The sequence below is a fragment of the Pelodiscus sinensis genome, chromosome 9, assembly GCF_052426305.1.
Source record: "Pelodiscus sinensis isolate ZL-2025 chromosome 9, ASM5242630v1, whole genome shotgun sequence".
Lineage (NCBI taxonomy): Eukaryota > Metazoa > Chordata > Testudines > Trionychidae > Pelodiscus > Pelodiscus sinensis.
Window position 1 is genome coordinate 63,454,305 of NC_143060.1, and position 20,569 is coordinate 63,474,873.

Here is a 20,569-nt window from a genome sequence, read left to right on the forward strand (position 1 = left end):
GAGAAGGGGACTGGACTTGATGACGTCTCAAGGTCCCTTCCATTTCTAAGCATTTTATGATGATATGCCATCAGTAGGTGGCCATTTGGGAAAGTCTAACCACATTTTTCCCCCGTCTCCCAATGAGGTGAAAAGAACTTGTTGGCATATTAAAGGCTCAAACTGAAGATCCTTACTGGAGTTGAGAGGGCATGTAGCTATGTTTTCAGTGTCTCCAGTGGTACTGCGACTGTATCTAATTTTGGCAATTCTTATGGGAGAGCTTGTTTTGTGGGTAGAACTTGGAAGAATATCACCACCTCACCCTCAATTTCACCCTGGTCTGGGTAAAAATGTTTGAAGTCGTAATGGAGAAGTGGCTCTTATTTATGTCTACATTGCTATTGAAGGCTGCGGCTGGCCCTTGTCAGCTGACTTGGGCTCAAACTACAGGGCTGTAAAATTGGGATGTAGCTGTTCAGGCATGGACTGGAACTTGAGAGGGGACCACCAAACACCCGCAGTGCAGTTTTACAGCCCCCAGAGCCCAAGTTAGATGATGAAGGCCAGTTGTGGGTATCTAATTGTAGCCTTACTGTACTTTCAGAGCACAGTGGTACTTGGAGTAGAAAAGGAGTTCATTTTCTGAAGCGTTGAAACTCTGTTTTGACTTGTTGCCATAATTTGATATTCCTGTAAGATAGTATATTGCTTGGAAATGACATTTCCTAACCTGCCCCTACAACGATAATGTTGCAGGATTTTCTAAACCAAGGTTGATTTTTTGCTCCATAACATTGATGTTGTGGTTCCTAGACAAGCTAGAGGGTTCCTAGATTGACGCTGTACACTTGCTAAGATCTATTAGCTCATTGATATAAATCTTGCTTTTGCATCTTTATTGGAATTTGTGAATTTTTTCTAATGTGTCATTAGTCTTTTACATTTAATTAGGGAGGTCTCTTTTCCCATGTGTCATGTGAGAAGTATTTTTCAGCAGGTGAGTATCCCAGAGTAAACCTTCCATTCTGCACACATTTTTAAAATGCTGCAAATTGTATTTCTCAATTCACAGTACATAATCATGCCAGTTTTACTTTGTTTTGCTCATTCATTTCAAAATGCCTGGGCAAGTATGTGTCTGTATTGTGACAGACATACACATTTCCCCAGAAGTAGAGAATTGAAGAAATCCCTATAACAATCCAGTTCCTGTTTCTCTGTCCCTTGCCCTACCCCACCCCTAGAGCCAAGTCAGGGGGCCAGACACAAACAATCCCTCCTCCCCCAAGAGCCCATCTGTGGGGCCTCCCTGACCCAGATACTTGCATTCTCCCCTTCTTTGCTCCCTCCCCCGTTCAGGGATCCAGAAGGAGAAACAGCCTGATGCTTGTGTGTATTTCCCTGCATGCTGGCATTTCCTTTCCACAGGGTATGCTGGGGTCTGCAACTGTCAGGAACATCTTTAGCTCCCTTTCCCGACCCTGTCTTCTATGTGAGAGCTGGGCTCTTCTGGATCCGGCGGGCGGGATTGGAGGCTAGCAACACTGCAGCCCATTTCTGTGGGGCAAAGTAAATTCTCCATGTATAACATTAATTTTTTGCAAAATTCTGCATTGTGGGGTAGTGCACAGTTCCCCCAGGAGTAAATCCTGAATGTTGCACAGATTTGCTTTGCTAAAATTGTTGAGCACAGGGGTGGGCAAAAGGTCCTTCATGAGCTGGATGCGGCCCACCAAGTGGGTGAATCTGGCCCGCATAGGCCCTGATGCTTCCCGGCACCCAGGCCAAATTGGGCCTGGGGGAGGGAGCGTGCGCAAAGCCGCCTCCCATCCTGCCAGGACCATGTGGTGCTTTGAAGCGCCATGTGGTGCTTTGAAGCGCCGTGCGCTGCTCGCTGGGGGGGGAGGGGGCAGAGCAGAGGAGGCTTCGTGCACTCCTCAGGCCCTAATTGGCTTGGGAGCAGGGGAGCGTGCGAAGCCTCCTCCCACCCTGCCAGGAGCACGTGGCATTTCCAAGTGCCACGTGTTGCTTGCAGGGCAGGGGAGAGCGGAGGAGGCTTTGCGTGCTTCCAAAGTGGCCCCCAGCAAAAAATTATTGCCCACCTTTGGTTAGCATTTCAGAATAGTCATCTTTCTGTCTCCTCAGTGTCTCTCAACCTTTTTGTTCCTTTCCTATAATGAAGATATGAAATGGTAGAAATAAGGATTGTGCCATAATCAGAAGGAATTAGAAGCATGAATTCTCCAGGGTTGTGATTTAGCTCTTGCTAATCACTTTACCTGTCAAACCTTATACTTAATATCTACACACGTGGAATGGATAATGAGTAGGCAAGGGGAGATGACAAAGCTAGAAATCAATCATTCTCTGATGTCACAAATTCTTGATAACATTCCAAAACTACTGAGATGGATTTATAGGTATAATAAGGCTTTTCTAGCCCATGTCTAGCCCCTGGTGGCTGAAAGGCAGAACTATGACAACTCTGGCAGAAAGTTGCTTTCTGCGGGAAAAATTGTGGGCAGCACGTGAATTGTGCGCAGTGGTGCAGAATTCCCCCAGGAGTAGCTTCTCCCCCCTCCAATTCTATTGGTGACCCCCCTCCTGCTTGCCTAACCTCCCCCCCCAGCTTTGCTGGCACCCTGCTAGCCCTGCCCTGGGTTTCTAGCTCAGCTGGACTGGCACCACTGCTCTACCAGTGCTCTTCCATCTCGACTCACTGCCATCCCTTCCCCCTCCCCAATACACACCCATCTTTGCCGAGGCCCTGCCTGAAATGAGAGCTTGAAGCACTCTGTGTGTTCCTCTTCGTAACTGCAAATGGTGTTGATCACAACGTTTAAAGTGTTTTTCTTCTGACCAGGACAATCTCTGGCTGTGCGCCTGTTTCCTTCCATGCTTCTTTCTGATGTATAAAGGGGGCTTGTCTGGATTTTTCCCTGGGTGAGGTGTTTTTTTTTTCCTCCTCCTGCTTGCTTCCTTTTGAATGCTAGAAATCTAGGGGTCTCCCTTGGCAGTCTCTCAAGGTGACTAAAGAACTGGTGGTGGTTCCAGCATTGTGGATACTTTGGAAGATGAACAGGTGCTATTGGTTTGTGTTCAGTTGAAGGCTGTTTCTTTGCATTTATTTCAAACACCCCCAAAACAGCTGGGAGAAGAACTGTCTTTGTGAAACCCGTTTCTCAGCTCCTTTTCCCTTACAGCCTCTCTTGATCTGCCTCGCTGGTTCCCTTAAGGTGGCCTCCAGCACAACAGAGAAATCCAGGCTTGGAAGTTTTGCTATTTTCTAAATTAAGAACAGATTTCACTGTCCCCTCCCAAATAAACCCCTTACCTTGAAAGTTTTCTCTATACCTCATAAAGGGCATAAGCTTGATTCCCACATACGTAGGCTCTTTGGTTTGCTTTCAATAAATATTCATCCCAGGGAGAGAAAGTCCTGCAGCAGTGAGTTCTGCAGGTCCACGGTGCATCATATGTGCCGATACTCCCATTTCCTTATATGCTGCCATCATGCCTGCAGTAACACTGTGTTCTCTCCCAGAGCTGGGCATGAAACCTTGTGGTTAGAACATTGAGGTTGGGATGTGGGGCTCCTGGGTTTTTTCCCCAGCTGTGGAAGGGAAGTGAGGTCTAGGGAGTTAGAGAACAGGGGGGCTGGGAACTAGCATTTCTGGATTTGGTCCCAATTTCAGGAGAGGAGTGAATCTCAGGGTAAGAGCAGTGTGTTTTCATTTCGCTCTTTTTGTGCTAGTCAATGCCTCATAGAATCATAGAATAATAGGACTGGAAGGGACCTCAAGAGGTCATCGAGTCCAGCCCCCCGCCCTCAAGGCAGGACCAGGGGCTTTTAGCTTATTTACATGTATTGCTTTTTATTGAGGGATGTTAGAACTCATTTGCTTGACAGCATGCCAAGAAAATTGCTAGTATTTAGGGAACAAAATAAAAGACGTTTTAATCGGTTGTTGATACATGTTTGAGTGACTTGTTTTGGTAGGGCTATTTTTCCTCAAATGAGAAATTGGCTATATGTCATCTCATACTGAAAGATCTTATTTTACTAATGTATATTGATATATTAAGTGCTCCGAGTTGAATACTTTTGTAATACAATTATAAAATGGTTTATAATGGTACTTAGTTATGTTGTCATATTAATATAACCAAAACTAAAGTCTCACGAACTATTTATACCTTTTTTTGTGTGTGCTGGATTGACTTGAAGGCAGAGCCAGACTGGAATGGGCTCCACCCATTTCAGGATCCAACCAGTTCTGTTGCCACAGACTCGAGGCAGAGCATAGGGATTTGATCCTCCACCACCAGCTGGAGTTTTCTCCCTCGGAGACCACAAAATAGAAGATAAGATGGAGAGGAAGTGCCAGTCTGCTCAGCCTTTTCTTCCAAGAGGAAGAAACCTTTTTTGTCAAATGAGAGAGTGTCGCTCTGCATATTGTCAAGTTTCTTTTCATCTCCAGCCACTTCAGTTTCCACTGGTACAGTCACAGCAGCCCCTCCCACAAGGTTACTTTCTGGTATCTTTCCCAGCGCAGAAGAAGCTGTAGAGGCATGTGTCTCTGGAGCAGCGGTATTACTCTTTTCCACAGCCCTTGCCTCAGCTGCTGTAACTGCTGATCATCCAGCCTCATTCTATGGTGCCTAGCAACCTTTGATTTGAGTGGTCAGTGGTGTAACTTTCATCTCCCATTCTTCTGCTTTCTCTCTAAGCCAGGGTGATACTGCAACCTCCCTCTAGGTTGCTCGTGACTCCCCTGGTGGGTCAGGACTCTGTCTGAGAAACGTGGCTCTAAGCAAAGGCAATAGTGAATGTATTCACTGTGGGGGTTATCTTCCCCTATCCTTTTTCCGAGCTGAATTTGAAGAAGCATTGCAATTACTTCTGTGCCTAGGTCTATCCAAGGGCTGCCAAAGCCCTTTTCCCTTACCAGTGCTCAACGGGATATTTTTTAATAGAAAAGGAAGAGAAACTAAACATTTTTTTTGACCTGTAGGATGCTTGTCTCCTTCCACCTTCAAGTGTTCTGCTGTTTGTTTTAAAAGATCACTCATTCGTGGCTTTAGTCTTCCTCCCGCTCCACAAATTAATAAAGAAGGAAAGCTCCTTCTTGGGAATTCAGTGTATATGGGGATGGGGAGAAACCACACCTCTGCTGCGAGAGGTAAATTGTGCTGGTTGAGTGTTCCAGATTCATCAACTGCCCTCACATCTGGCTGGAACCTCCTGATTTCAATCAGCAGCAAGACCGCTAAGATGTGCTATTTTTTTAAACCAATAAGCTCTGCATTCCTTTGTTCTTGTTCAAAGGCTTCATAACACGACATAAGAGATTATGACCTCAAATGATTGGTGTTTTCCCAGTAAATGTCGGATTCAAATTCTTTGGGGGAACTAAGCTTTTCTGCAATAGAGAGCAAAAGGTTCCACACCCAAGATATTCAAGACATCAACGGCCTCAGTCTGTCTTGGTCAGAAGAACCCAAGCAATTTCCAAAGACTCATCTGAGAGGAAAAGATCTGAAATCTGCTTCATAAAATGTTGGTGGCAGGATCATTTGTTTCAGACTGTTTGCAGGAATCTGAGGTTTGCCTTGGAGCTGTGGTTTACATTGCAGTAAGTATGAGCTGCTTTTCAATGAGATACTGGAAAGCACATGTTCAGACCAAATAAGTTTTCTAATGCATGTGCAATAATTGTTACTCCTTTTCCTGAGCTCCGTATTTGTTATGATTTTATTTTCTGGTCTTATATCCAGGAATGGGAGACTTCATTGGGGCCCGAGACAGGCATCCTTCTTTTTCCTTTTCTGTGGCCGGCCCAACACCCGCTTCTACCTCTCAAGATTTATCTTCTCTGGGATATTGCTTCCCTTCAGTTCTCTGCCTTCACTACCCAGTGTCTCTTCCCTGAAAGAACAAGGTTTTCCTGTGGCTAGTCATGTGACTGAATGTCAGTGACATCTTTAATGCACATTTTATTCCAACTAGGGACTTACTTTCAAAATGAACTTCTTCCATTCTGTAACCCTGTTTACTGAAGGAAAAATTATGGTACGTTGTGGAGATGCAAGGAACTTTTAACTTCAGAAGGATTAAATGTTTTGGGAAATCACTTGTCTGTCTTCCTCTAGTATTCTGTAATAGAACGAAGCCAAGGTATCAAAGTTGTCCATTGCCAGGTGGCTGGAATTCTGTATCAAAGAAGCTGATACAAATCCATATCCTTTCCAAACAAAACAGTACAGGAGGCCATAGTCTGAAGACTTTGGTGCGTTTTACAAAGATGAGACGACAATTGGTATGAAGTTCATCAGACTTTTATAAATTTGATTTAGAGACCTCTGTAAGCATGGCTTTAAGATGCTGGGCATTACATTTAGTTCATATGCTCTTTATTTTCTGCCACGAGGTTCCCTGCTAATTTAGTCCCAGACTAGTAACATCTTATAGAGAAGATGGGCTCTGTTCACCTAGTTGAACCATTTATTTATTTATTTTTTAAGGCCCACTGCTGTGAAAATTAGCCCTGATGAGACTGGCCCTTTTTAGCTCTACAGAAGATGCTTCCACTGGGCTATAGGATTATTAGATGTACGTACGTTTCAACAGAAATGGAGTATAGTACAGCTCTGGAATTATTTTTACTGGCTCTAGGCCAAGATGAGTAGTCCCAATGACTGACAAGCCTGACTTGCTTTAAAGGTGGTGGCGGTGATGGGAAGAGCGATAATATAAATGAGGGTAGGTGTTTAGAGAAAAGAAATGATCAGATAAGAACTGCTCTCTGTAAAACCACCTACAATCGATGGAAATCCTTGTTCAGTGATCCATTGAAGAGCATAATCAAAATGAAAACAAAGTGACTTACAGGTTTTTGTTGGACTAATGCTTAAACCACATAAAATATTTATATCCTTCAGACCTTTCATGGCACAAAATAATGTCGCAATTGATCTGTTTGAATGTTCAGCTCCTGAGCTTGCTCAGCTGGCTGAATGTTGGAAGCTTTCTAGAGACGTGTTTCTTTTGTAAAATGTTTGTGTGTGGATTTAGTACTCCTAAAAATGAGACTAATCCTCCTATCTATAGCCTAACTGGTAGAGCAGCCCCACTTGACTGTAGTACACCTGAGTCTTGACTCACTGCACCTTTACTGATAGTCTCCGAGCTTTTATACTGCTCTCCCAACGTGCCTGTCCTCACATAGAACACCCACTGTCAATGGCGTTAAAACCAAATTTTGACTCCAGGGAGTAGGATGCGATGGATCCATAGCAGCGCATGTAAAAACTGTCTGATAAGTCTATGCTTAGAAGGGTTGTCCTTCTACTGATGGAGACAAATATTGGAAACAGCAAAGGAAACTAGCATGAGTAGAAGTTCGAAACTAACAAGTCTCTATGTAATGGAGCCTACTTCCCCCCAGATGGCTGCAGCACCTGCCATGAGTTTCTTTTCCCTTTTCTAATATCTGGCTGCAAGCCAGTATGTTGCAAAATAATAACTTTAGAGCACATTTCCTGATTTATCCCCATGCTCATTTTGAAACCTTTTTGATATGATTTTTAATGGAGTTTTTGAAACTGAGGAATGAATGATGCTGGCAGAGTGGAATGTAACTAGGACAGATCCTGCGTACATTTCCTCTGCGGATAGCTTTGCTAATACTACCTCTAACTCAGTGGTTCTCAACCTGTTTACCATTGTGGGCTGCATCCAGTACTACTGTATGGCCCTGAAGATGTCACATGGGTTGCAGCTGTGTGCTGTTTGCCTCACAGGTTTTGAACCACTGAATCAGACCTTCAGTACCTATTACTATTCTAGTTATAGATTTCTCAAGCAGATGCTGCTGTTTGCTGCATGTAGTGGTTTGGTAAAGTTAAGTCACTCAATTAACAGTGTTGGTGACCAAATTAAATGAGCCCAGAGCTCTAGTGGGTGAGATCAGTGCATTAATGCAGTGTTACCTAGTTTTTTCTAAAAATCATTATTGGTTTGCCTTCCTCTCTTTGAGGAGAAAAGCCTTTTTAATACTAAATAGTTAACTCACTAGCTCAATCAAATTACCAATTACCTATTGCAGAGCTGACATACTGAACTCTGTTCAGTGGCAGGTGCTTTAAAGAAAAGTCTTTGTTTTCTGTAAAGCTTTTTATTGGTTTGAGCCAGACTCAAGTACCCAAGCTGCTGTGTTTCTGGGAGCAGTTTGCTGAACCAGAGAGATGCCTTTGAGTTTGGGCAACTTGAAACGCTTCTCATCTGTCTTATGTTTAAAAAGATGCATTGTACTTCATCTCTGGCGATGTTGGCATACCATCTTAGTAACAGTTTTAAAACACAACCCCAAAGCTAGGCATGAAAGGTAATTAATGCAGTGAATTAAGCAGACAGTGAAATAGTGCTTGGACAGCCAGGTTGCCTGCTGTAAAGTCCTCTATTAGCCTATATACACTGGGGAACCAGATTTGCAATGGAGCTTTTATTTTTGTCTGTTACCAATACATATAATCATAGAAGAGCCTCTTAGCAAAGTGCCAACATGCAGATATTCTACCTTCTGTTGTGGCTGGGTTGAATTTCTCAAACTGCCTAATCCCATGTGTGTGTATTTGGATGGGAGGCATCCAGAGGATTCATAGGAATGATGTGAAGTTGTGACTGGTAGATATTTCCTTTGAATAGCTACTGAAAACTTGCACGGTGTTAGAGGCATGATATTAATTTTCAGTCTTTCGGTGGGATGTATGTCAAAGTAGCGATGTTAAAATGCACACGAATTAAGTAGCCGTGTAACCACAGAATCCGAAGCAGCAGTCGGCTCCCTTGGGAACTAGTGTGCTGGGAGACTTGGCTTTCAAGCCAGCTCCCTATGCATACCGGGAGACTGTATGTAACTGTGAATATTACCCGAGGAGCCCAGGCTCATCGGTTAAACGTGTATGCGGTTACACTTTCGCGTCCCTAGTCCAAAGCGATACCCTGGAAAGCGTCTTGGAGGCTTACCATTAGTGCCGTGAACAGATCCCTGCTTTGGCAGTTTAATGGCAAACTTTTCAGATAGGCAGAATGGCATTTCAACTGCACATGGTTAATTTTCTCATGGTTTTTATGAAACATCAGTGCTAATTGTCTCACTTCATAAAGGGGTTTGAAGAGTTGGTTTTGTGTTAAAGGTCTTCAGTTTATTTAAGGTCAGATGATCCCTGGGTCTCTTAAGGCTTCAGGCCACAATTATTTTGAAAGAACTGTTAGATCCCTATACAGAAGGTGTTTAGAGAAGTACAAAATGCTACATTTGAATCATCTGGAGCCTTTTGTGATTACTTCTGAAGAACATAATCTTTCTTGTACTGTTTTTATTTCACAACCATAAGTTTCATCTAATGTAATTTGCTCATTTGGATAATGTATGCACTTTTGTATCTAGTGAGTGTTTGAAATGCAGGATGTGCTAACGTAGTTAAAATGTCGTAAATTAAATCCATTGCTTGATGTGTCTCGTTGTGCCAGTACAAATTGGCTTAGATTTCCTTTATCCTTCCATCCACAGCAACTGGAGCAGATCCAAAAAGAGCTAAGTGTGCTGGAAGAGGATATTAAACGAGTTGAGGTGAGGAGCCCAGACATTTGCTGCAACTCTGGCGGGTTTCATTTCCGTCAAACTGTTTGCTTCTCTGCATGGTGCTGCATGAAATGTGTGGGCATTGCTTCAGTAATGCAAAAATGAACGGAGGATGCTCTTTCCTCAGTGCATTCATTTATTAACTGCATGCAGCTGCAGCTTGGTGAAAGGGATCTGTCCATATCTACCGCTCACTTTATTTTTTCCAAACTTTTTTCTGTTTAGAACGTCAGCCTAACAACTTAACATTGGAAACTGTTGTATTGATACAAGTATTGACTACTGTAGCAGCGAGCCTTGAAGCATCCCAAGTTAGAGCAGTGTATCGGTGGGGTGGGGGATGGAGGAGAAGTAGAACCCCCTGGTGGATAGGAGGGAAGCCACAGTGCTTTCTTCTCATTTCTCTGTGGTGGTTTTTAAATCTGCATAGAGTGCTCAGTGGGCGAAGGGTGTGTTTCCCAAGTATTTTGAAACCTGCCACCTCTATTCCTGTTCATTCTCTCGATGGCTCCCTGGACTTATATCAGCTCTGTCCTGTCCAGTGCTCAAATCTGGGCGTGGAGAATTTGTGCTTCAAGGCAGCAGTTCCCAATCTTTTTCATGTCCCTCACCGGCAAACCCATTCACAAACTTTTGGCGGACTGGAAATGCTCTATTTGCATATTCACCATGCAGCTAATGAATATGCAAATATGTAAATAAAATGTTACCTGTCCACCAGCCCACTCACCCCATCTTGTCACTGCACATCTCTCTACCTTTAACCCTAGAATCTTCTGATCCCGTCCAGCTAACCGTGGTACTCTGTCCCTCTGTATTATTAAACCTGCCAAACCCATCATCTGGTATCCCTATATCCCACTAACCTCACAAGTCTGTCTTACCAAGCTTGCCACCCCAGTGCCCACTGTCTCCTGCTTCCCAACACCCCCTGCTGCCAACTTCCTTTTGTCAACCATGAGCCTGTCCTGTATCTGCTGTCACTACCAACCTTGACACAGTGTCCCAGTGACCCCTGACTTAAACTGACAACTTCCCATTTCCCTGCCAGCACTCCCTGATCCTGCCTCACTACCCCCGGTGCTCCTTGCTCCACAAACTCTGACTGCCTGTTGTACCAAACCCTGATCCTGCCCCACTGACCCTGGAACTGCCTGTTCCACAGGCTCTGAGGCCCCCGCTTGCTCAGAAACCCTCAGATCTGCTGCCCCTGAGACAGAAGCATGAGCTGTGCTGCGCCACACCTGGCTCCCCACAACCACTGACCCACTGCAACCCACCCCTCTTACCCTTTGACCTCTAACCCCTACCCTCCCTCACTCCCAGCCCTCCCCTCATAGCCCCTAGGTCCAACCCTGCCTCTTGCTCCCCAGCACCTAACACCCTTTGACCCCCTATGCCCTTTGATCTTTTAATCTCTGACCCCCTATAACCTATGCCAACACTCTTTTGCCCTTTGACCCCACCCCACCCCTGCACACCCCAGAGCGAGACCGCCCCCTCTAGGGAGTGTGGCTGTTACTGACACATGCGCAGAGGAAAGATTCCTTACTATGAGTTAAGCAAGAATAGATGCCATTGGCTACTTATTACAAATGTTAATTTATATCCCAAAGCTGTCTATTTGAAAGCCTCAGAGGGGTAACTATGTTAGTTTGTAACTTTTAAAAAAAAAACCTTTTTTAACTATTTGAAAAATGTCCATTACATGCATGTCTTTTTTGTTTTGTTGTAACTTGACTCTCTGTTCCAGGAAATGAGTGGGTTATATTCCCCAGTCAGTGAGGATAGTACGGTGCCTCAGTTCGAAGCTCCCTCGCCTTCAAACAGGTACAAAGCTTGCAGCTGCTCAAAATTTGTGTTGCAGCTCTCTCATATGGCTCTACTTCTCAGCCATACCATGTGCAGAACTCCAGTAGAATTATTTTTTTGCTCAGATAAAAATAATTCATATAGTCCATCTGTTTTCTCCATGGTATTTATTTTTCATGCCGATAAGTTAGTGAAGACATGCTGTGGTTGTGAATCCACAGCTGGATTAAAGATCTTCCTTTGCCAGAATGCTTTGAAAAACTTTCAGTTTTTCAGTGCTGTACAGGTACGTCTGCAGACCATCTGAGTTGCTGAGTAAAAAATATTAGTGTTTAAAAATACACCTCTGCTTTTATCAAGTATTTAATTTGTGGTGGTTGGCAGCAGCAGCATCCAAACCAATTTCACATTAAATAAGTCACTGACCTTTGATTTCCTGTTCATGCAAATTTAACCTTTCATATTATTCCCATGGTCAGATTTTTAAATTTAACAAACTGATTGGGTCTTCCCATCTGTCTGCTATCTTTGGTTAGATTGAAATGTCATTTCCCTAGTGTGGTGTTCATGGATTGTTTTTTTCAGTCTAAGATATTATGTGCCCAGGATTACAGATAAAATTGTAAATAACCTTTTGTGTCCAAGCTGCACATATCCACCATTCAGTTTTAAAGTGCATTTTACGGTGCGTGCCTTCCTGTAGTCATTCAGCTGAAATAAGCTGTGATGTCCCTAAGGTCATCTTTTGCATATTGAATGAATAATATGTTTTCCTTTTTTGGGACACGTGTCTTGGCTCTTGAAACCAGAGGTTACCAGCACAGCTGTTGTTTGGTACTGCCACTTCACTATATGTCTGCTAGTTGGAGAACTAAACCTAATAACCCAGAGGTATACGTGAAACATGTTTGGGGACTACGTTGGAGAGTTTCAGGGGACAATGAATTGGTTAGGAGACCTTCCAATGGCTGCTCATATTTGTACTCAGTTGTTACCCCTAGGACTTCAAACTTTCATAATCATGTAATAGATGTCTTAAAGTTTGGAGGACAACAGGGCTAATGATGTGTCTGAATCTTTATTTCTCTCCCAGTTTTCCTCTTCTGGGACATTTTAAATCAGAGAATAACTCCAGGATCTATCTGTCTTCTCTGCTGTGTGTCATTGCTTCTGCAAGGCTACATGAAATAGCCATGTTATTAGTTTGTGCTGGCAGGATTCTGAATATCAGCAGTGAAACTGATCAGTCTTTGTTAATTTCATGCTTCTGATGCTTGGGAAAGCTGGGAGTTTCAGGCTCAGTAAGTTGATGCTGCACTATTTCACACTTTTCACATTTGGACCATTATCTTATTAAGCATAAGGGCTAGAAGCTCTTCCTTAAAATGGAAGCGTTACTTCTGCAGAAGTAGTTGGTCTAAGTTCTGTCACATGAAGTATGTTAACAAATTTTTCAAGCACTGTTTTATACCACTGGGAACCTGTAATAGTAATTTTCTGGCCCAAGAATTTGTTAGAAACTGTTTTAAAATCTGCTGTGTCTGAAACCAATGTACGCCTGTCTAGCAATATTTTTCTGACATTCTTTTAGATCTGTGTAGAATTCATGTGCTTTTGCCACTAAAGATCTTGCCCCCAAAACTACTCAAGTGATGAAAATACCTTGATATAATTGTTTTACTTTAATCTTTGATATAGAAACATATGTATTTTGTAGGCCCACTGGGTGGCTTGGTTTTTAGAAATGTGACACTAGCCCTACTATGATCCAGCATTCCTTTAGTAACAAGATCCACTTACTGCTGCTCAGTTCTCTAGAACATGAGACCTGAATGAAACTTTATTTAATCTGAACCTGATAGAAAAGACTAGTAGGCACTTAGGCATGGTGTAGTCTCTCACCAAGTTTTCAAGAGAGGTCCCCTTCCGTACTCCTCAGAGACACCTCCAAAATCAGGGCTTATTCCTTGCTTTCTCTGCTAAAAATGAGAAGCAGCATGTGAAGGTTCCTAAGAGACGTCACTTGCTTGGATGATTTCTGGAGTCTATATCTCTTGACACATAGTCGTCCTATATGTGGTTTCATATGCCCAGATAATTCTTTGGGTTTATAATCCAGAAACTACCTGCTCTTTGAAATTTGACTTTCTGCATTAGACACATGTTTTGGTGAGCAGTTCAAAAACTGATCTAGATCTTTCCTGGAATCATTGATGGGGGCTTTACATTTTGCTGAGTCCTCTAGTTCTGTTTTAACTGAAATATTTCTTCTTAGCACTTTTTTTTTAGAGGTGAACCTTTTATATTTTCATGTATCGTGACGATAAGTTTCCATGTTCAAAATACTTAACTATTGGGATATTTTCAACTTTCCTATTAATTAAAATGGTGGGTTTAAACCAGGGCATATCTTGTTAGCATACTTGCTATCGTCTTATAACTTACCTGGGCATCATTCATAACTGATGCATCTTATAAAATAGCATCAAAGTACTTTAAGTGCAGAGAGAGAACACTTTTGCTTGTTACGCTGTTTATTTTAATCTGTTTGCCTTCAGCTTTACAGTATTCTCCCTCATTGAACTTCAGAGCCTTTAGTCTTGTGCCTTGTCTGATTTATCCTTTAACATGTTTACTTTTGATTAAACAGTCCATTCCACCAATGCTCTGCTTTTTCATATTTGTTTCTGCTTAAATATGTCCAGACCCTGTTTGAAGGCCAGTTCAACCTTTTTGCTCCATTTTCCACATTTGACTCCTAGTTCTCATAAGCAACTATCCCTTTTTGGCTATGTGTTTTGTGTTTCATCTTTTTTTTTTTTTTTAAACATCCATGCTCTCTAACTTTAAAATAACCCCACCTCACTGCTGTAACTTTGCTAAATTTGTATTCTTAAAATTTGTATTGCTTCTTAAAAGAAATCAAGACTTTTTTCTTGCACTTTTCACCCTCCCCCATGTAAAACAAGCAAAATAAAAAAAACCTAGCCATCCTCTGTCTTTTTGGATGGTGAATGATACAGAGGAGGAATAACTAAGACATTTTCTTTTCTTGCTTCAGTTTCTGAAGCAGTAATAGAAAATATTACCATTCCGCCATGAGTTCCTGGGGCAGACACCCAATAAAATTAATCACATGGTATCCGAAGATTCACTTTATTCAACCAGCTTTTTTTGCCCATTGACTTCAGTTCTTGGTCTCCAAAATTTTCTCTTACTTGCTCCTTTTGCCACCCACAAACCGATTTTTGTTCCCAGATATCATGGTGCTTTTTATAATTCATTACTCAATGGCTACGTCTAGACTGGCATGATTTTCCGCAAATGCTTTTAACGGAAAAGTTTTTTCCGTTAAAAGTATTTGCGGAAAAGAGCATCTCAATTGGCATGGACGCTTTTGCACAAAAGCACTTTTTGTGGACAAGTGTCCATGCCAATTTAGACACGGTTTTGCGCAAGAAAGCCCCGATCACTATTTTCGCCATTGGGGCTTTTTTGCGCAAAACAGTTTTTAGCTGTCTACACTGGCCCTCTTGCGCAAAAGCATTTGCGCAAGAGGGCTTTTTCCTGAGTGGGAGCAGCATAGTATTTGTGCAAGAACACTGACAATCTTACATTAGATCGTCAGTGTTCTTGCGCAAATTCAAGCAGCCAATGTAGATAGCTGGTAGTTTTTTCCGCAAGAGCAGCTGCTTTTGTGGAAAAACTTGCTAGTCTAGATGCAGCCAATCACAAATATTTAAAGTCTTTGTAAACAGGACTTGAAGTTTCTTGTAATCTTTCGTTTTTCCAATTATTCAAGTAGCTGCAGGCAAATTTCAAATAGGGTTATTACACAAAACTGACTCACAGTTAGTCTGTAGCTGGCAGAATTGTGTCTACACTTCTGGAACCCAGATGGCTTTTTGTTACTAGCATATCTGTAGTAAAATAAGACTAAACACTGTTTGCTGTGCTAATGGCATATGTACCTGCCTCTTGCAACAGCTTATCTTTCATTGTTTCCAGCTGCGCAGCTCACTTCTGCTTTCTGGGGCAGGAACTGATGAATGCATTTCACTATTTTGTCATCCTTCCTCCCACCCCAATTAAAGTTTATTGTCCCTAAATGTGCTTTAAGCAGCATTATTACTGTTTTCCTCCACAAAGATCTAGTAGAAAATAATTGTTTTCCTAGAAGCTAGTTGTGTTTTTTTTCCTGTAGCTTTTCTATTTTGAGTGTGCAACTGTTAAAACATCATCAGTTGGAGTTCGCTTAAAAGTTAACTACAAATGTGTTAAAATAGTTTTAAGTCTCTCCAACTACAAATTTGCCTCTAGTAGATTTTTTTAAACGAGTATTGGAGTAACGTATTCGATCCCAAATGCAAGTATTTTGGCTTTCTAGATGTATAGATTGTAGGAAAGCACCTAATGCAATGCTGGTAGTCCCATCACGTACTGGAAGATCAGTGTCACTGATCAGCGCTGGCAGCCATAACATAAACACACAACTGTGCAAAATCACTTTTTACGAGACGGCAACCAATCAAAATATTTCCGATAACCTTGCAAAAACAATCTGCCTCTCCATCCTTCCCCAACCCCCACACCATGTCTTCAGTGGGAACAATGCTTCTATCTAATGTGCATTGTGGATGAGGAAATGAGAAGAAAAGCAAAACTGAATAATCTGTTTTAAGCCAAATGGAATAAAGTAAACAAGCCAAGAATAGTGGGGAAAGCAAGGCTTTCAAAATACTTTTTACAGTAGACCTTTGTAATAGATAGCTTGGTGAGTACATAACTTTAACCTGATAGTGTTCTCCTGTGGGACTCTAAATACTTCATGGGCAAATAAAGGCTGATTATTAAGTGATACAGGGGAAAGGATCTGTGTATCCTAGAGAAATAAAATGTTAAGGGCAAGATTTTCCAAGCATGAATGCCCAAATGTAGGGTTCTAAATACTTTAGTTGGCTAAATAAAGGATCTGATTTGCAAAAGTGGTGAGCACCTTGTAGCTCCCGTGTAAGCCGGTAGAAGCTGCTGGCTCCTCAGGCTATGTAAATTCAAACTCCTATTTAGGTGCCTCGCGTTAGGCACACTGTTGTGCAAATCTTGGCTTAAGTCCATGCATGTGGATGGTCCGCACAATGGGAGATAACTATAAATCACGATTCTTACAGAAGAGGGGCTTTTTCATTTCCTGGCCCCTGGAAAAAAATGCAGGCGAGATCAGCTCAGTGTCTTACCTCAAAATGAAATGTATGCAAGGCTGGGAAATGGCATGCAGCTGGAATGTGTCTGGCTCTGGTTCTGAACCTCTTTGAACACAGAGGTCGGGACTTCACAATTCAAGTACTAAGCATGTTTTAATGGGGGGGTGTAGGGGAAGTTTGGTTTGTTTTTATTTCTTTGTTTGGCACGTCAGACACTTCCAGAGACTGTTACAGAGAAGCTATGGTGGCTGGGCCGCTTATATTTTTCTAAGCTAGCTTTTTGTCTGTTCCCTTCACATCATTGCCTTGGACGCTATGAAATACCAGTGTCTCCCATTAGGAAGGAAGGGGTATCCTACACAATTATTTTGTAATCGAAGTGTATAGAAGGTGAGCTTTACACTGCATCCTAGAGATACAGGTCGAGTTTGTCCTCCAGTGTTTGTAACACCAGACTTGATGATATTCTGATAGAAATGTGCTTAACCATATTTTACAAGTATCAGAGGGATAGCCGTGTTAGTCTGGATCTGCAAAAGAGACAAGGAGTCCTGTGGCACCTTATAGACTAACAGATGTATTGGAGCATAAGCTTTCATGGGCAAAGACCCACTTCATCAGATGCACAAGGTGCCACAGGACTTCTTGTAGACATAAGACTTCTGCCCATTCTTCTCTATACCAGTCTCTCATCCTGTGTTTTTTGAAGTCTTATGTTTCATGCTTACAAAATTAATTTCAAACACAAACTTCCTGCTAGATGTAACAGGAAAAATAAGCAGGTGGAAAATGATTAAGGATGAGTGCATAGTGATTTAAATGGGCTCTGTTTCTCTTGGTTTTACAGTAATATTATTGATTCTACGGAGTACAGCCAGCCTCCAGGGTTCAGCGGCAGTTCTCAGGTAAGATAACACTCGTCTGTGGAGGGAGGGGCAAAGGCCAGAGTTTGTTTTCAGTCTTCATCCTTAAATAGTCACCTAGTTATCTGTGCCAGAGACAAAGCTTTAGAAATAATTGCATATGCTGCTCAGTCAGACATAGTCAGTACATGCTCGGTGCAGAAAGAAATGGTCCCATAAATTTAGGAACCGGACTCCTTTGCCAAAGTGTAGGTGTGAGATGTTTTGGGGGGAGTGGTCGTTGGTTTTCATTTCTTTTGTGTGTGAGAGCGTCTGTATTGGGGGGGGATCAGTTTGACACCTCATTCCTGTTTGTTAGAAATCGTACAGTAAGTTCTTTGACTGTAGTGTACAATATCAGGGTGCACAGGTAAACTTAAACTTAAGTTTCAAGGGTATTTTTTAGAGCTAGCTATCTTTTGGGGGAAATAGATACAAAAAATGATCAAAATCCTGAGCCAGCATTTCTGGAGCATTTTTCGTAGTAAAATCAGTTGGCAGTTAATAAATGTCTCGAGGAGGGTCTCTTTTTTTTTTTTTTTAATCTGGTTTTAAAGGAGTATGAAATATTAGTGGAGAGAGAATATTCAAAACTGTAATCTGGCATGTTTGTTGTTGCTGTCCATGGATGCTACTTGTTTTAATACTTTAGCATTGCTTTTGAAACAGAAAGGAACAGCATAATCCTACCACTTCCTCCATCTACCCCCAACTCCAAGCTAGATTTTTCCAGTCACTTTGGATAACAGCCTGCTAGCATGAAATAATTCTTTGTGCTCAATATACTGAAGTTTGCTCTTTCTTGGGTGGCTTGCTAATTAAACTTGAATTTTACTTTGCCTTGGGATTCTTACATTAAGAACTATTTCTAGAAACATTTAGTTTAAAAATAATTTCACAAGAAATTTCCAGTGAAAATAGTCATATGAATATAAACTGAGCTGCTAATTTGTCATGGTACAATCAGATGCTAGGTAAAACTGGAAGCAAGATGTTGATTCTGAACCATCCAGCTCTTTTTCACACCTTAATTAGCTTTGCACTTCTGACAAATGTTCTTCTAGGGTAACTACTTTTATTACATACATAGCACTGGGCTTCTAGCCTAGATTTGATATTCAGAAGTTGGATGTTAAGAAACAGGCATTTGGGACCTTGGTAGTGTTGCCTACCATATGGTCCAAGGGGTTGGATAAACTATTGTAGCATCTAATACCTTTCATTTGCCACATAGAAATGAGGTTTTGTGTTGGTATTTTGACAGAGGTTTATCTCCAATAGGGTTTGAGTTTTAAGGTTTGACTTTTTCCTTAATTTCTTAGTTATCTCATTAATAAGAGATTAAAATAATCATTAGATACAGAGGGCTCCATATGAACAGTCCTTTGAACGCTTCACGTATTTGACATGCAGTGCTTCCCTGTAGATGGGAGCTATCCTGGCACTGTAGTCACTAGACTGAGAGTTGTTTCTGATGGTACTTAGGGATTGCCTGTTGGAGGCTAGGTGCTAACAATTCTTGCTAATATGGTGCTCCAGACTATCCTCATCTAGACGATCCTAAATAATTCCTTAATTTTCATAACTTAGCAGCCAAATCAAATGTAAAATTCTTGCATGGGCTTTATTATTGGGGGAGCGGGGGGGAGAAAGCATCCTGTAGGGCAGGATTAGGGAACCTCAGGGCCAGGGGCTGGATGCGGCCCCCAAGGATCAGGGCTGACCCCCTCTTCAGCATTGGGGAGCCCATGTTGCACACTTGGGTTCCCTCTGCAGCCCCACCACGGGGATGGAGCGCACACAATCTCCAAGCTGGCCCTCCTCCATCCAGGCCCTCATGTGCGAGGGGAATGTGGGGAGTGTCACTCCCCTTCTCAGTTGGGGGGCCACGTCAGGGAGGGGGTTTGTTTTGTTTTTTTGCTTCTTGCTTGTGTGCAGCCCCCAACTGATTCCCCCCCCCCGCCCCCCCCCCGTGGGCCAGCAGCTCCGATCCAAAAAAGGTTCCCCTCCTCTAAGGTGTGGTTCTCAACCTTTCAAAACATTTGTATCCTTTGCAGGAGCCTGGTTTGTCCTGTGTACCCGCCAAGTTTCACCTCACTTAAAAACTACTTGCTTACAGAACCACACAGATGTTTCATAGCACATTCGTACTGAAACATTGCCTACTTATTTTTTCCACAGTTTAAAATAAATCAGTTGAAATAGAAACATTGTACTTACATTTTGGTATCGCGTATTTATGAAACAGTATAAATCAGTCACTGTGTGAAATTTTAGTTTTCATTGACTTCGTTAGTGCCTTTCATGTAGCCTGTTGTAAATTGAGGCAGAAATCTAGCTCCTACAAACCCTAGCAGGGTTTATCTCAAATAGGACTGGTTTTATACAGCTGGGGCTACCTTCAGTCAGGTCCCAAAGTAAAGAAAAATACCAACTCTAAAGCTTTTGCCCCAAAACACAGGGCTTCTCCCCCCCCCCCCCCCAAAAAAAAAAATCTCACTCACATGACTCTTGTCCCGCACAGCTCTCCTTAGCAGTAATTCTTAAGTTCCACATCTCCTCAGTTTGGTGGGATCTGAGGTCTCAGAGCATTTCCCCCAAACCTAGTCCCCCCCTCCCCCCGTCAGCCTCTTGCTTGTCTATCTTTCTACCTGTATTCTAGTGTTGCTAAGCAACTGATTGAGTAGCCAATGAGCAGATTTCCTTGCCTACAAGCTTGATAGATGCTTCATTAGATTAGGCACAGCCGAGCATTTAGCTGATCAAGACAGCTTAATGCAGACTGATTCTGAGCACAACTCAGTCGCTGCTCATCAGCCTGAAACCCGTTGGAGGGGAATTTGGTTCTTAAGATCTAGTAATAGCTGTGCTAGTCATCTTAGCTACTTCGCATGTGATTGATTTCATCTCAGTACAGACTGGAACTATCTGGCAGATCCAGGTTTAGGTATTATCGCTCATCCTATTCCAGGCAGTGGTGTCAACTTTGAAACGGAAGCGATTGCTCATTGCTGTTTGCAGTTCT

The 20,569-nt window shown here is 42.4% G+C and overlaps 1 protein-coding gene across 2 annotated transcripts in view; it reads left to right on the plus strand.

The window, feature by feature from the left end:
- Nucleotides 1-20,569, plus strand: part of COP1 (COP1 E3 ubiquitin ligase) — a 146,132-nt gene that overhangs the window by 22,013 nt on the left and 103,550 nt on the right. For both annotated transcript variants that reach the window (XM_075936898.2, XM_075936899.2), the window contains exons 7-9: nt 9,558-9,617; nt 11,383-11,459; nt 17,490-17,547. In XM_075936898.2, coding sequence (XP_075793013.1) covers nt 9,558-9,617; nt 11,383-11,459; nt 17,490-17,547 — 195 coding nt within the window. The remainder of the gene's footprint in view (nt 1-9,557; nt 9,618-11,382; nt 11,460-17,489; nt 17,548-20,569) is intronic.